Raw genomic sequence first — 18,038 nt, 5'->3', positions numbered from 1 at the left:
AAATTCATTCTTATTTTCCCTTAATAACATAGATCCTTCCTGTAAATTTTAGGAATGAATAAAAGAAATAGAATTCATAAGTTTATAGAATATTTATATGTATTAGAGATATGTGCTTATATACTTTATAAATAAAATATATTCTGCATAATTTTAAAGTCTATAAATATTTACATATCCATTAGTTAACATATACATATATATATATCCATAAACATACAAACACCACCACAAAAAGTTTGTTATAGCTGTTACAGTCAAACTTTAATATGAGTTTTTGCTGCAATTCTCTGCCTTCTTACCCCTCAACCTCAATCTTATAAAACAGTAAAATAAACCACATAAAACTAGCCATAATGATGCTTTCATGCTCCTGAGTCACCTTATGATCTCTTTCAGCAATTTGAAGTACTTTTCCATTTTTGCTACATAAAATGTTTCATTATCTTGTTAATGAGTTTTGAAAACTTTTCAAAAAATTTTATAGTCTCCCCACCCCCAGAACTTAGCTATCTATATAATTTTCTTGTGAAAGTCCAACTGTATTAATCAACTGTGGTTTTCCCTTGGCAAGATTATTCAAATTTTAGATTCTGATTTGGTGAAAAACTAGTTTTCCCTTCAAGAAGTCTTTGCTGTTTTCATCTTCCTGGTAATTTATTACTATAATTGAATAGCTCCTATTACAAAAGTAACTCCTGGCTCCTAAAAAAGTATTTTTGATTAAAAAAAATAATTTGAGTAGTGACTCAAAAAAGAGGGGGAGAGACAAAGAGAATATGGTTAAGTACCACTAGATTTAAAGGCTTTGAGATCAGATACTATACCTTATTCATCTTTGAGTAAATTCATTTACCTAGAGTTTAATTCAAATAGAATATTTGATAAGCTATTACTACCTAAGAAATTAAATATTTAGTTTTTTGTCACCTGAAAATCCTATTGTAAATAAGTTTAAAGAGAATCATAGGTACAAAAACATTTCTTGAAAATTTTCAGTAGAGAGCATACCATGACTGAGAGTTGGCACTGTGTATGATCGAGATAAGCCCTGAAGGTTTCAGCTCTAAAGGGCATTGTGCGTATCTGAAAAACCTGCCATGCAAAACTAATAAGTATTTTCCAGCATAAATGAGATGCTGGCCTCTGGACTAAATGACTAGTGTTACACTGCCAGATGAGCTTTCCTAGTTCATAGGAGGTTAGAGCTAGATTACACTAGATTATTTATTATATTTCCATCAGCATTTATTACATTGGATTTCCATCATGACCTGGGATTCAAATTCTATCATAGGCGTCTAGTAAAAAGCTAAAGAACTATGTTTTTCCCCTTCTTTTCAGCTCTATTTATTCTCATCTTTTAATTCTCTCTATTTATACAAATACGTATAAGTCTCAATACATGAACCTATGTGGGGAGAGAAAAGCAGGAAAAGGAAAGGAGAGGAGAAAACAGGGAGAAAAGGAAAAGATAAGAGAGAAGAGAAAAGGAGAGAAGAGGAAAGGAGAATAAAGAGGAATAAGGACTGTTGGAACTGTGATTTCATTGGTACAAAGAACTCTCCTATGAGGAAAATTCCCTCTACCAATGCTGATCAGATCCTTCTCTTTTGTTGTCTGATAGTCTTCAGGATTTAGAACACTGAGAAGTTACTAGATTTGGCCAGGATTACACAGTAAGTCCTACAAAGAGATGCAAAACAAAGTTTACTGATGATTATAATACTCTGTTAAAAAAATTATTTGTGTTGCAACTCAGAATAATAGTACTCTGGCAGAGCCATACATGGAAGTTTTGTAATAAATATATGAATGAATAAATTATTTTAATTAATAAGAGTATTTATTAATTAATATTATATAATATATTTTACATTACTATATAATAAATAATAATATAATGATAAATATTGATAAGAGTATATATAAAAAGAATAATTAATTCTGAAATGAATTTTTAATTTCTGAAATAGTATTTAATTAGCTCTCATCTTAGCTTCTCATCAGTGAAATTATGAAAGGTAAGGGATCTTTATACCTGTGACTATCAGTGTCCTAAAAAAAAGATAGATAATCTGTTATTATAATTGCACTCAAATCAAACATCTTTGCTATGATTCAGAATTATAATTCTTTGATAGAGCCACATGTCCAGAAGGAGAGAGAGGGGAGGGGGAAATTACCCAGAGACAGAGACGGACAGAGACACAGAGACAAAGAGACAGACAGAGACACAGACAGAGAGACACAAAGAGACAGAGACAAAGAAAGAAAAAGGAGAGAAGAAAGCGAGGGAAAGAGAGACAGAGACAGAGAGAGATGGATCGAGGTGGGGAGAGACAGGACATGTACAGAGGAATTCATTCATTATCTCTATTGTCACCCCTATTAACTAGAATAATATACAGTTCATCATATAAACATTTACAAATCGTTATAATTGGGATAAATGTTTTCTTTGTAGAGTACATAGAAATCCATATGCCTATAAATGCAGGTACATATTTCTTTCATTAAATATTCTGGTTTAAAATGTTGCAGCACTATTAAAATGAACCTTACCATTCAAATACAGTAAGTGGCTGCCAAAGGTGTACATAAATATCATATTTCTACACGTAATTACATTCACATACTGTCTTTTGCCTTTTGTCAGAAACATACGCGTGCCCAGGTAGGGTCACACATAATAGGCAGCTGGGGAATACAGTCAACCTCTCCACCTCACTCCAAACTCAGTCCCAGCTCGGGATCCCAGACAGTCCCCTGAGGTCCGACGATAGGATGCTGATCCAGAGGCTGCATCCCTAACACTGCGGCTCTTTAAGACGGGCGCAGACGGATAGAGGAGGATAGCAGCGCCGGAGAAGCCTTGGGTTCCTTTTGCGCGCTTCTTCACTCCAAGATTACTGAGCTCTGGGCTGTTGGCCACCGGCTTTGTATAGCTCTTCCCGGTTCCCACTGGTTGAGGCTGAAGTTTTGCCTCCAAACAGAACAAGAGAAAGGTCATTTGGGGAGGGGGAAGGTAGCTTTGCAGTCCGGGGTGATGGGGGTGGGGGAGCATACACGTCCCGTTAAAATTCTGATTATTGTGGTTTTTAAGGGAAGAGTAATCAGTGTCGCACCCCCACCGCCCACCCACCTACCTACGAGCTAGCTACGAATGAGAGATGCTTTCGCAACCGGCGGAAGCCGAGTCATCTCATCACGTGGGGAGCTCGATTGCCTTAAAATTGAGAGGCGGCCAGGCACTCAACTAGTTCCGAAAAGCAAGAGCAAGAGCAAGAGCAAGAGTGACTGGAAAACGAGAGGACTTTCCCTACTGGCAATCGCTCCGCCCTCCGCTGTGATGATGAAAAGGATAGCATTCTTGTTTATCTTCTCGACTGCTGCGCTAGCGCTCAGCCAAGCAGGTGAGTCCCAGCACGCTCCAGGAGAGCAAGCAGGAGCTTTGGCTGCTCCTCTGCCTCTCCCCTATGCTGCCTGAATCGCTTCATTTTGGACTGGAGAGCATCTTACGTCCCATTTATTTATTATTTATTTTTACCAGCTAGGTTGCCAAAATATTACCATTTAAAGAAGTCTTTCAGCTGTTTGGCTAGGTCTTATTAAGGACAAGTTACTTTCCTTTGAAAAGGGTACCAAAAATACTAGACCCAATCAAACTCGTTTTGAGTCTTGTTAAGATGTTAAGGGGAGAGGAAAAAAAGAAAATAATATATATGTAAGAATTTAGTAATGTCTTCCCCCCCTCCCCCCAGAATGGATGCTGTAGATATTATCCTTATTTAGACACAGGCATTGGCCTAAGTATAACTCAGCTATTTTCTATTGTAAATGGCACAAATTGCCATTTTCTTTTAAACTACCTCTGTGTGATTGTAATTGTCAAATCAGATTATAATATACTATAGGACAAATGCATGAGATAAAGATGAGGCTATTGAAAAGATTGTTCACTTATTCAGCCTCTTTTCATTTTAGCAAACCCGTGCTGCTCAAATCCATGTCAAAACCGAGGTATATGTATGACAACAGGTATTGACCGATACCAATGTGACTGTACCAGAACAGGATTCTATGGAGAAAATTGTACAACTCGTAAGTTTTCCTTTTAAGTTTCAATAATTTTGAAATCATTCTCAGAGACAGAGGCTAAAATATTCAGTTGTTTCCTTTGTTATTTTCCTCTCACTATCACAGCTGAGTTTCTGACAAGGATAAAATTGATGCTAAAACCCACGCCAGACACAGTTCACTACATCCTCACCCACTTCAAGTCAGTGTGGAATATAGTCAACAATATCCCTTTTCTGCGGGATTTTGTGATGAGATACGTGTTGACATGTAAGTAACCGAGCTTTTCTTTATGGTCTCAGACAACCATAAAGAAACTGCAATATTATAGATTACTAAATAGAATTCCCAAAAATATGTTTCCTAATTTTAAAAACAAAAATGACTGGAATGCACCAATCATAAGCCAGTTGAGCAGTGAATGTGTTTATTCTCATTTGTCTTATAAAAATATAGTTTCCTTTACTTCAGAACCTATATTAAAAGGTGCATTTTAATACTTTATAATTCACTCTATTATTACTAGAAGTAATCATTCAAAATTTTGGCCTAAAATTGTCATGTTTTAATTTTTGGTGATACTTTTTAAAAGTAATTTCTTTTGCCATAATAGTTAAAATCTGATTTCTGTAGATAAAATAGACATTAAAAATGCTGCTTGTGGAAATGTCTGAGACACGTTTTCTCTTTAAATTTCAGCAAGATCAAATTTAATTGAGAGCCCACCAACGTACAATGTTCATTATGGTTACAAAAGTTGGGAAGCCTTTTCTAACCTCTCTTACTACACTAGAGCTCTTCCCCCAGTGAGAGATGACTGTCCAACTCCAATGGGTGTAAAAGGTAAGACAAGGCCCTCAGATTCCATGAATTTGCTGTCACACATTTAGAAATTTTCATTTGAGCTAAAAAATTAGACTTTGGAATACTATAAAGAGAATAATTTGTCATTTCATAAAACTATCATCCAACTCCAGTTTGCCATTCTTGTTAAAATGTAGATTGATGACAGATTATCATTTGATATAAACCATTCCATCAGATTAAGATTCAGTATAATTGAAAATGACAAGTTTTGGAAAATTCCACTATGATGAATATTCTGTTTAACTCTCCTTAGTTGGAATTGTAATGGAATTTTAATGGAATTGACTGAAAGAATAAATGCAGGTTGCCAATTATGTTATAATCTTCTTCCTAAATTTGAATATCTAAAAAGAAAAGAATATTTTAGGAAACTGATAACTTGGGTCTGCTTCTTCAAAAATATGGGGTTATAAACTAAAATGCTTAATTTCTAGGTAAAAAACAACTTCCTGAATCCAAAGAAGTTGTGGAAAAATGTCTTCTGAGAAGAAAGTTTATTCCTGACCCCCAAGGCACAAATATGATGTTTGCATTCTTTGCTCAACATTTCACTCACCAGTTCTTTAAAACAGATCATCACAGAGGCCCAGCCTTCACAAAAGCACTAGGACATGGGGTAAGTCCAGAGGACAAAAAGTTAGATCAAAATTATGACAAATCACAGTAATTTAATAATTTCCCATGTTGATAAGAAATGTGGATTTCAATTTTGAGAGCATATAAAGTTTATGCAAGCAATGTGTTTAATACACATGACCATTATCACAATTGCCACATCACTTTCACTGATGTCCATCTTAGTGGAATTTTTCTATTTTTCACATTTTGAGGCATGATCAAAGAATCTCTGGATTCCAAAGGACATATAATTGAATGCTTACCTGTAAAAGAACTTCATTTACAACATCCCCAATAAATTATTTTTCAGCCTTTGCTTGAAAACAAGTGAGAAGGGAGACGCATTTCCCATCCTCTGTCAAAGTGGTCCTTTCCATTTTTGGCTAGCTTTGATTATTAGGAGGTTTTATTTGGAATTTTTCTTTATATCAATCCTAAATTTGTCACTTTGCAACTTTTCCCTATAGTTTCTATTTCTGCTCTTAGTATTTGTTTCCTCTGACTTTTGCTTGCACCTTTATATTTTCAGCTTAAAATTTCTGTCCTTCAGGTGTATTCAGAATCCTAATTGCCATCCTTTAAAATTACTCTTTCATTTGAAATCTGGATACAGCTATAAATTACTTTATTAAGAATATCAGTTCAATAATATTAGTGCAGTCATTCTAAAAGTTTAGATCACTGGCATTTTCCCTTTACTTATTTAACAAATCCTATGTAGTTATGAAATAATAAACACATAAATTTGTGAAAAAAAACCATTAAACACATTTGACTTAAGTTTCTGCCTTCATTAATGAAATAATTTAATCTGTATTATAGATGTTTATTAGAAATGAATTTCTCATGAGAAAATTGATTATTGAATTCTTAAAATATACATTTTAATAGTAATGATTTAAGTGACTACATAACAACCTTAACAATCATAAAAATATATTAATAATAGTCTCTAAATTGATATTTTATAACAAGAAGCCAACCCCATAAGCAGCAGCAAATTTAATTTTCCTCCAATTATTGTTGTAGGTTGATTTAAATCATATTTATGGAGAAAATTTGGAAAGACAATACAAACTGCGGCTTTTCAAGGATGGAAAAATGAAATATCAGGTATGTTTTGGTTAGAGAATAAAAGTTAGATATTAATAATAATAAATTAGCACTAATATAATAGCAATCTTTTTTAAATGATATTTTGCACTAGCCTTAATAAGTTTCCCTATTATACAAAATTAGTTTAAACTTTAAACACTCATCTTCCTAATCTTTTACTCTTTTTTTTTTTCTTTTAGGTAATTGATGGAGAAGTATATCCACCTTTAGTGAAAGATACTCAGGCAGAAATGATCTATCCACCTCATGTTCCTGAGCATCTGAAATTTGCTGTTGGTCAAGAAGTATTTGGCCTGGTTCCAGGTTTAATGATGTACGCTACAATATGGCTTCGAGAGCATAACCGAGTGTGTGACATCCTTAAACAGGAACATCCTGAATGGGATGATGAGCAATTGTTCCAGACCAGCAGACTGATACTGATTGGTAAGTCATATTTTTGCATTATGGTATATAAATAATGATTGATATTAGCTTTCATATCTGGAAAGAAGAGTTTTGTTATATTAAGTTTATTTTAAAGAATCAAGGAGCCCCTTACAAGAGAATATTATGTTTCATATGAATTTAAGTAGAATAGACATGGGATGTTTATTCCCGTATCTGAGATGGGACATTCTTCTTGTTCGTTAAATTTTTTTTTTTCAATCTAGACATATGATTTTGCTGGTATAGAAAAGGCCCTAGTGAGGAAATTCCTTCTATGAATGTATGTCATGTTGCTAGAAGTTCTCCTACTAATGCAACTGCTCTTCAACTTGTAGTTTTATAATCACCTCAGAAATTGAGATTTACCCCAGGATCATACTACCAATTTGTGACAGAAGCTATAATTGAGCCCAGATTCTTTATAGATATCTTTCCTGTCCCTTCTACCACATTGTCTGTCAGTGCAGTAAATAAAATAGTCAATTTTACTCAGTAAAGTATGAGAAAATGCATCAAATAAGGAAGATTGGGGGAAAGAATAAGGAAACCATCCCAAAACTTTCTCCTAGATTAAGGATCTTTGGTGTTTTCTGAGAGAGACAGAGACAGAGACACTTATTCTTAATATTTTGATTTAATCCTTTTGGTTTAATTTTGTTTTATATAAATAGGTGAGACTATTAAGATTGTAATTGAAGATTATGTCCAACACTTGAGTGGTTATTACTTCAAACTGAAGTTTGACCCAGAACTGCTGTTCAGTCAGAGCTTCCAGTACCAAAACCGAATTGCTGCTGAGTTCAACACCCTCTACCACTGGCATCCTCTACTTCCTGACACCTTCCAAATTGAGGATAAAGAGTATAGTTACCAGCAGTTCCTCTACAACAACTCTGTATTAGTGGAACATGGAATTTCCCACATGGTGGAATCATTTTCTAGGCAAATTGCTGGCCGGGTAAGCAACTGATTCAAAACTTGTGTAGCTTTCAAGATCCCTAATGCACATATAGCATTATTCTTGTCTCCCATTATTCAAGGGATTATAATAAGCAATTACCTTTTCTATGTGATTACTTTGCTTCTCCTAAAATCAGAGGAAAAGTTCTCAAAGAGTTTATTCTAAAAAGACTAAAATGAACTGAAAAACCATGACCATCCAGATTTACATATCTTAGCAAAATGTTCAGTTTTTTAAAAGAATTTTAATCTCACTATAGACATTACTAATTTGAGCATTGATTTCATTAATACAAGCATAAAATGTCTAAATTCATTCTCCACTGCCCCCTTAAAACAGAAATAAAACAAAACAAAACAGGGAAATTTCTTATTGGAATTTCCCTGTTTTGTTTTGTTTTATTTCTGAGTAAAAGAAAATGACACTTCGTTTTTATTCAGACTGTGTACAATGAATATTCTCAAAATAAAAATTGTGTTGTAATTTACTCAATATTTTCATTTATATCATTATTCTATTTCAACAGGTTGCTGGGGGCAAGAATGTGCCACTTGCAGTAAAGAAAGTTTCCATTGCTTCAATTGACCAGAGCAGACAAATGAAATACCAATCTCTAAATGAATACAGAAAACGCTTCATGCTCAAGCCTTTTAGTTCATTTGAAGAACTGACAGGTAAAAAGAAAGCAGGGTGATGTTAAGTGACAATAATTGTGGAGACAGACATGTAAAATTCTAGTTTGTGAGTTTTCCATATATTGAATCAGTCTTTTTCATCCTTACAGGAGAGAAAGAAATGGCTGCAGAACTGGAAGCCCTCTATGGTGATATTGATGCTATGGAGTTGTATCCTGCTCTTCTAGTAGAAAAACCTCGTCCAGGTGCCATCTTTGGAGAGACCATGGTAGAACTTGGAGCACCCTTCTCACTCAAAGGACTCATGGGTAACCCAATCTGTTCCCCTGACTATTGGAAGCCTAGCACTTTTGGTGGCGATGTAGGTTTTGAAATTATCAATACAGCCTCAATCCAGTCACTAATCTGCAATAATGTAAAGGGATGTCCCTTCACTGCATTCAGTGTTCAAGATTCTCAACTCAAAACAGCAACCATTAATGCCAGCTCATCAAACTCTGGACTTGATGACATCAATCCCACAGTACTGCTAAAAGAACGTTCAACTGAACTATAGACATCTATTGAATATATTTATTTATTTAAGTAAAGTATTTCTTTAACTTATCTATTTATGAATATTTGTGTGAAGCTCCCCACTTTACTTGATATCTTCTGTAACAGAAGGTAGTAAAGTACTCCTCTGTTGGAGAAATAATTCATATAAGTGGGAATTTTGTTTGTGATGATTTTTTTAAAAACAAGTATTTACTTAAGTCTGAGAAGAAACACTTTTTTGTTCTTTTTGATGACTTAGATTGTGCTATAGGAAGAAAAAAGTGTAAGATATTTATTTGATCATTATAATTGCTATTATAATGTTGAAAAGCTCTGAATAACTACACTACCTTCTTAAAAAATGATATATATCTATGTAGCACTGAACTCTGAAACTCAAAGTGCTCTGCAAACATGTTTTCAAATTTAAAATCTGTATCACTTGGAAACATTGAAACATGTAGTGAACTGAAAATATTCAACAACATATCAAACATCATAATCATGGAATTAAGGACGTAGAGCTGTAAGGGATCTCCGGACTCATCTGATTCAATACTCTAATTTTACAGATGAGGAAACTAAAGCCCAGGGAAGTTAGATTACTTGCCTTGGGTCAGTCACACACTAAATAACAGAGGCAGGGTTTGAATTCAGATCCTGTAACTCTAAAATTAGCTTGCTTTCTACTGCACCATGCTAAATTTAAAAAAAAAAAAAAAGCAACCATTTCAAACGACCAAATTGATAACTAAATTGGAAATCTTGGAAATTTGGACATGTCCTGGCTAATATAACTTACATTTTCTCATAGTATAAAATCTCAGGTATCCTAAGATCTGAAGGTGCATATAAAATTTTGGGTTGTTTTCAATTACATTAAACTGCCATTAATCATTCGAAAACTATTTGAACTATGGTAGAATCTTTGGAAATACCAGAATGTCAAGGCCAACAAAAGAATCAGCTTAAAATCACTGGAAAAATAATTTGCTTTAATAGCACCTTTTATCTAAAAAAATACTCAAACAATTTTTATAATACTACCAGTAAACAAAACATACACCAGCAATATTTGAGGAAATTTTATTATAATTTGTTTAGAGTAATTACCTTAGGACAAGAGATATTATTTCTTCAAATTGTTGTGTATAACAGACAACACAATGTCATGTGCTTCAAACTAGTACTGAAATGCTTTCTCAAACATTATCAATTACAAAACTGGATTTGGGCAGAAAACTGAGAAATTTATTCTTAATTTTTTTTAATTTTGTTTTCTCAGATTATCTCATAGTTACTTCTATTTAGCTGTCCACATTACAAGTCAGCCTCCTCAGGAGTATATTTGATATTCACAAATTCATTACATCTTCTTAATTACTTTCCATATCTTTTTGACTTACATATCAACAGGGACACTTTTTGATGTCCCTACCATCTACCATGTTTGCTGCTTTTTTCTTCAGATTTCCATTGAACAAGCATTTTATTGAATGCCTACTATTTCCAAGTGTGGGGCTTGTGTAACTTTCCTCCTGTTGTCATATTACCGAAGTAAATTTTCCTTTGTATCTTCCTCATCTAATATTACATTCCAAATGTCTTATTTGGTCTAGTTGTTGTTCTCTTTTTTCCTTCTTTCTTTTCCTTCTTTATGCTTTTATCTTCAAAATAGTCAATAGGAGGACAGCTTCTCAGCTAAGCTTAGGACCTGAGGAGTAGGAGAAGGGAAAATCAGAGCTGGGGCATGTGGGAGAAGATTTTTAAAGTAATGAAATGCCCTAGCTATACTGTGAGTATAAGGGCAAAGAACTGCCTTTATATAGAATCTTTTATACCAGTACCAAAGATAACTGGGAAAAGGCCAGTAAATCAGAGGAAGAGAATTATATAAAAAGAGACAAAGTAACCAACTCTGAATGTATTTTCAAAGAAGTCCTGAATGCTCTTCTAGTGAAATGTCTTTTTTCTGTCCACATTTTACTAGTAGATAAGTACTGTATTTTACTGATGAAATGTTATTGTTTGTTTTAATTAGAAATAATTTTCTGATAAAATTTATGGATTTTTAAAAAAATGTTTTTTTAAAAAATCATTTTAAAATGTGATTTTTTAAAAATTGCATTTAAATATGTTTGAAAATTGCATTCTTATATGTGATTTTGATATTTTTGTTGGTCCACAATTTCTTTTTTTTGAGAATATGTATCTGAAATAATAATGTAAATCATTGGAAACTATAATTCTATTTGCATAAGTGTTTTCAGAAAACACTATTATGTAAAAGAGGTTCAGCTTTATTTGGGTATCTAAGACTGGACTATATATTTACCTAAAGGAAAGAAACAATTGAATTGACCTTCAGCATAATGATATCTAAAAATTTTTAAATTTTAGTAAGCATTTAAGCACCTTAAAAGCAAGATTTGCACCTTTTTTTTGGATAAATGCTATAATGTGTGGTTGTGAATGCTGAGTGCTAACATTTTTCAAAACAAATTCTGGCAACAACTAGAATTAATGTTTATAATAATAAGACTAAACTTATTTATCTTTGGGGAACTGGGAAAGTAGGGTACAACTTTCACAGAGGGGGGAAAACTCAGGGGTTTTTATAAGGGATTGGTTTAAGCTTATGTTTTTTTGGTTTTGTTTTGTTTTTTGACTAGAAATAGCAACATGTCTAGCAACATGATGCGTAGAATTGCCTTTTTCAAGAAACTTGATTGTTAAACTTTGTTTTTTATACCAGCATGCGCTCTGCAGTTGGGACTTTTGGGATGATATGTATCCACTGTTTCTGTGAATTTAAAAAAAAAATGTATATTTAAATTAACTTATTTGAAAAAAATCACTTGAAATGTCTCTTTATTTTTATATTATTTAAGGATTTTAATGAGCTTCAGAAATAAACCTTGATTACCTCTATGTATCTCTGACTTTATTTAACACAGACTGGAGAAACCTTTCATTATAATTAGGAATACTATCTTTTTATGACATGAAAAAATCTCATGCTACACTCAAAAAAATTTTTCTACTCTCCTAGGTGCTAGTTTTTTGATGAAATAGTTGTGCTGTTCTTGGCCACACATAGTCTTGATCATTTCCTTAATTTCATATTTTTTTGTTCAGCAAGTACTTTGTAGAATCCCTTCTAAATTAAATATTATACTGACATAGGAATTCCCCAAACCATCTTTAGCTTTACCCCTCACCATCTTCCAAGTAATTAAGTCATTATAATTTTATTTGATTTATCTTGATTTGTTTATATGCTTTAGATCAAAAGACTAAAATAAAGATAATCTCTGCTCTTGAGCATCTTCCCTTCTTCTGAAAGAACCAGGGGAAATGACAGAAAAATAGCAGGCACTTGAAATAATATGTTAAAATTGAATTAATCCTTTTTCTAGCCCATTCTCTTCTCCCAAGTAGGCATCCTTTCCCTGTTGCCTTATTACTGTCAAGACCACCACCATTCTTCCATTTTTTCTCTTTATTCATATTCAGATGGATCTGTCTTATTGATTGGAAAGTTTCTTTCAATGCTGATCCTAAATCATCTACACTTGTCCATCTTGTAAGATTCTTGTCCTTGTCCCTGCATAAATTCACTACAGGGAGTATATATAATGTTCTAGAAGCCTTCTCTCTTTCATTTGAACTCAAGATGATATTACTTTGGCTGTCTACTTATGATCCCTTGCCTTTGCCATGTGACTAGCCTTTTCTATTTTATCCTCCTTCTGGCACCATTTCCCCAATTTATACTCATGCTAACAGGTTGGGTCCCCAGAAGGGTGACTATCCAGATTTTTAGGAGAATCCCTTTAAATGGCTCTTCCTCCTACTGAAATTTATGAGCCCCCACTAATGTGCTTCTAATTAAGCATAATGGTAGGCTTAATTAACTTTAGAAAAAGTTTTTATTAAGATGCCATATAGCAAAATACTAAAAATTCCAATCAAAAATCTGGGACTCACCCTTCCACGAACAGACATAATAGTACACATGGGAAGCATGAACTCAAGCTTCAAAGTGTTTTACAAATGAAACAAACCTGGAGGATACACGTGACAAAGGGTGGCTCACAATCTGTGGTTGTGATAAATTTGGATGGACTCCTTATGTTGTATTCCATTATTAAGTACACAGCTATCATTGTTCTTTGCTTACAGAAGTCACACTCTTTGAAGCTGTTTTATCCTTCAAATGATTATCTGTATGTATGTGTAATATATATATACATATATATATACATATATATATATATACACATATTTTTTTTTTTGTCTTTCAAGTTGTGTTTCTGTTCTCAGCTATATGCATTATGTCCCACTGGTCCAGTAACTCCAAGGACATGACGGATGGGTGGGAAGGGGAAGAAAAGAGAAATTCTTCACACAACACACACACACACACACAAACACAATTATTCTTGCTCAAAACCTGATTCTTCCATCACTTCTGGACCACCAGATTGAAATTCTTCAATTCTTTTACTCATTTGAAAAAAAAAAACTAATTGTTTTCCAAACAGCCTAGAGAAGGTGACTGATTATCTCAGCCAAACATTTTTTCTTCCTTGATTCAAGGTTTTTACATTTGATAAAGAAATATAGGCATAAATATTTTTTTTTACACTTTAAAACTTTGTCATGTGTTATCCATGTGTTATTAGATTGTTGTGAAGTTTTAGGAAAATTCTTTGGCACCTAGTCAACACTAAATGACCATATTCTGGGATTATTATTTGATTGATACTTTGATTCCAATAATCTGAAGTGGGAAGAAAAACTTATATTTTCTTATATTTACTTTATAACACTTTTGTCACCTATTCTTCAAAGCTCACCTTAAGTCTGTCTTCTGCTTCTGGAGATTATTATATTCTAGGTCTTCATTAAATGCAGTCAGAAGAATATTAGCATTTGAAAAAGGGAGGGAGTTTATGTTTTTTGGTAAAAATTGGAATCATTCAAGAAGTTTTGCAATTATCTGAAAACAATACAGTTTATTCTTTCATTTTCAACTCTGGGCCCAACTTTCAATTATTAATCAATCAACAGGCATTTATTAAGTACATGTTATATGTCAGATACTATTCTAGGCACTGAAGATACAAACAAAAAAAGAATCACTTCTCCCAAAGAGCTTATATTCTAATAGAGACAAAAGTTCAGAAATGGAAATATACAGAATAAATATAAGTAGAATAAGTGCTAGGTAATTAGGAAGAAAGGACACTGATATTTGGGGATCAGGAAAAACTTCATATAGAAATTGGTGCTAAATATGTGTCTTAAAGAAAGAAAAGGAGTTTATGGGATGGTTTTGAGAAAGTGCATTCTAAGCACATGGGATAGTGACTACAAAGGCATAAACAATGACATGAAATATTATGCATAAGCAATAGAGAGAAGGCCAGTTTGGCTACGCTACATTAGTCCAGGAGGAGCAATATCCAATGAAGCTGCAAAGATACACTAGGGTCAAGATGTAAAGAACAGAGGTGTTTTTATTTTTTTATTATTTTAGAGTTTACCAAGTTGGGGAGTGACAGTCACTTTGGCAGTTTCCTGGAAGATAGAAATGATGAGATAAATGAAGCAAAAAGATTAATTAGATTGTTGAAATAATCTAGGTTGACGGTGAAGAGAGCTTGAATGAAAGTGTAGTAGAGAAAAGTGATCAATTGTGAAGAATGTTTTGGGGGTATTGAAAGTCTTAGCAAGTGATCAGATATGTGGGGAAAGTGAGAGTGAAGTATGACCTTTGGAAATAAGCCAGCTGTGAGTTCTTGGGAATTGCTGATTACATAGCAATTCTATTTTTTTAAAAGAAGAAATTAGGGATAGCTAGGTGGCACAGTGGATAGAGCACCAGACCTGAAGTCTGGAATTCAAATTTGATCTCAGACACTTAACACTTCATAGCTGTGTGACTCTGAGGCAAATCACTTATCTCCAATTGCCTCAACAACAACAACAACAACAACAAAAAGTTTCATTTATCATTATTTTTTCTTAGAGACGTATACTGGCTTCTAGTGGCTGCCATGTTCCTGTCAAAGGTTTTGGAACTCTGCGGGTTTGAGAGGAAAAAAGGAGATATGATAGTGATTCTGAGTACCCCTCTCCAATTGTTAGTTCCCTCCCCTCAAATACTAATTTGTATTGTTTTTTGTAGATTCTTTATTTGCTTTCATGTTATTCCTTCTCCTCTTTCCCTCAATAAAATTTGATGGAAAGAACTCTTTCTCTAGAGTATGTAGTAGGTAATGTGATTTTTTTTAAATAAATCAAGTGATTTCTTTGTCTTCTTTAAGTTCTCATTATTCTTGGCTTCTTTGCTGAATTTGACATTAAACTCTTCTGTCACATTTTCTTCTTTGGGATTTATATCATTGTTCTCTCCGGGTTCTCTTTCTACCTGTCTTCTTTTATGACTTCACAGTCTCCTTTTATGACTTATCAACCATATTATGCCTCCTGACTGGAAATGTTTCTCAAATCTCTGTCCTGGATCTTTTTACTTTCTTTTTCTACATACATTCATGGTAATTTAAAGGCACTTAGAAAAGAAATGGAAAGTCACTATTCAATACAAAGTGAAACTAATATTGATCTCATTTACTTACTAGTCATTGCTTTTTGATTAAAAGCTTTACTCTTCAATGTTTTTCCTTTCTTGGATTGTTAACATAAGGAGCATATAAATATTAATTTTAGGTGTTTTTCGGTTTTCGTGTGTTTATTTAACTGGGGGGGCAAACAAGCCTGGTGAGATCAATTACCATCAAAACCCAATGAGATATGAACTAAAGTTGTAGAGAACATATGAAGGGAGAATCCATAGACAACTACCAAAATGAGAGTCAGTGTCATATAGTAGAAAGAGGAGTGAACTTGAAGCCAAAATTGGATTAAAATCATTTTCCCACAGCAATTACTTGTTTGACCATGAGCAAATCATTTATATTCTATGAGCCTATGTTTCCACATCTATAAAAAAAAAAATTGCCTAAGATTGTTGTCAGAATCAAATGAGAAAAGGCATATAGGACTTTCCAAATCTCAAAGTCCTATTTAAATGTGTTAATATTATTAGGTCCAGGAAATTAAATAGATGTAACATTTATAGATTTCAATAAGGCTTCTGATTCCCTCTCCCCCAAAGAATAAAGCTAATAAATATGGAATACAGAAAAAAGTACTAATTTGTAAAGAAGATAATAAATTTAGTTTAAGATGTAACAAATTATGCTTTTATCCCTATTTTAAAGTTAAAAAGCACTTTATCACACTCTCCTACTTAAAAAGATTCTTAGATAAAATATAAGACTCTTATTCTACCATTTAAGGTATTCCACAATCTACCCTTTCAGTCTTACATCCCATTATTTCTTTTCATGGAATAAGATTATACTGGCAGCTGTTCACCAAATTTGGCATAACATCTCTCGCCTGCATGCATACAAGTACACTCTGTACTCAGAATACATTCCCTTGCCATCTCCATCTTTTATACCCATCTTTTAAAAAGTCAGCTTAAATACCAACTCGTGTGAAAACTTCTTTCTTTCCTCAACTTGTTAATGCTCTTCCTAGTCTTACTTTGTATTTACATACCTATTGGCATAATGCCACCACTAGAATGCAAGGTCATTAAGTTCAGAAATTGGTTCATTATTATTTTATTTCTGTTACCTAGCACAAGCATTTTTCATGTAATAGGTGCTTAATTGAATTCAATTCACACACACAGATATACAATATATCCCTCATACAATTCAGTGGTATAGAGCATTAGCATTTTTAAGTGTAGCACCTATCCAGTTAATTCAAATGAAGTATTAATGTCATATTTATAAGTTTGATAACTTTTTACAAAAAGCGAATCAACAATCCTTTGGAAGAATACCATTAGAGATTTGCTTGTTGAGATATGAATTTGGTAGGTTATGACTTTTTGTTGTGTTTCTTCATGACCAAATTTGGGGTTTTGACAAAGCTACTGGAATGATTTGCCATTTCCTTCTCCAGTTAATTTTACAGATGAGAACTAAGGCAAAGAAGGTTAATTGAGTTGCCCAGAGTTATACAGTTAGAAAGTATCAAAGGTCAGGTTTGTATTCACAAAGAGAAGTTTTTATGATTCTAAATCCAGTAATCTAACCACTGTGCCATATAGCTAGTTTCCTCATCTGTAAAATGAACTGGAGAAAAAATGGCAAACCACTCCAGTAGCTTTGCCAAGAAAACCCCAAATGAGATCACAAAGAGGTGGGCATGACTGAAACAACAATAACAACAAAAAGTCGAATTGCTGTTGAGCTAGAATATAAATCAGAAGCGAACCTAATGGTCTCATGACAATAAATTGTAAAGTCTCAATGCTGAGACCCAATTGAATGAAATTTATTTAGATAATCTGCTCAATTTACACCAGAGTTCAGAAATTAGTTGTATGTTCTTCAAACTTCATACTAATAGATGATAATTTCCTTAAGAGCAGGGAATGTTTTACTTTTGCATTTGATAATTCAAAAAAAAATACATAACAAATGTTTACTGATTGATTAATTAATAGTAGATAGGTAATCAATAAATATTTCTTATATGTTCAAATACAAGGAGCAAGAATGACTCTTCTCTCACATGATAATCCCAGATAATCATCCCAAATAGTTTTATATATCATCAACTGAAAACTAGATGTAATAATTCCAAATCCAACATTCTCTCAGCTATGGAATGGTACAACAAAGGACTAATGGAAGGAGAGG

General features: G+C 33.3%; 1 protein-coding gene across 1 annotated transcript; it reads left to right on the top strand.

The window, feature by feature from the left end:
* Window positions 1-3,151: 3,151 nt before the first annotated feature.
* PTGS2 (prostaglandin-endoperoxide synthase 2) lies at window positions 3,152-11,629 on the top strand. Its single transcript, XM_003767524.4, has 10 exons — window positions 3,152-3,416; window positions 3,988-4,104; window positions 4,207-4,350; window positions 4,780-4,923; window positions 5,382-5,563; window positions 6,595-6,678; window positions 6,861-7,107; window positions 7,782-8,068; window positions 8,598-8,745; window positions 8,856-11,629. Exons 1-10 carry the CDS (start codon window positions 3,167-3,169, stop codon window positions 9,260-9,262), a joined length of 2,010 nt encoding a protein of 669 aa, XP_003767572.3. The 5' UTR covers window positions 3,152-3,166; the 3' UTR covers window positions 9,263-11,629.
* The last annotated feature ends 6,409 nt before the right edge of the window (window positions 11,630-18,038 follow it).

This window comes from Sarcophilus harrisii, chromosome 4, assembly GCF_902635505.1.
Source record: "Sarcophilus harrisii chromosome 4, mSarHar1.11, whole genome shotgun sequence".
Taxonomy (NCBI): Eukaryota; Metazoa; Chordata; class Mammalia; order Dasyuromorphia; family Dasyuridae; genus Sarcophilus; species Sarcophilus harrisii.
This window is presented reverse-complemented; position numbering and strand designations above follow the sequence as displayed.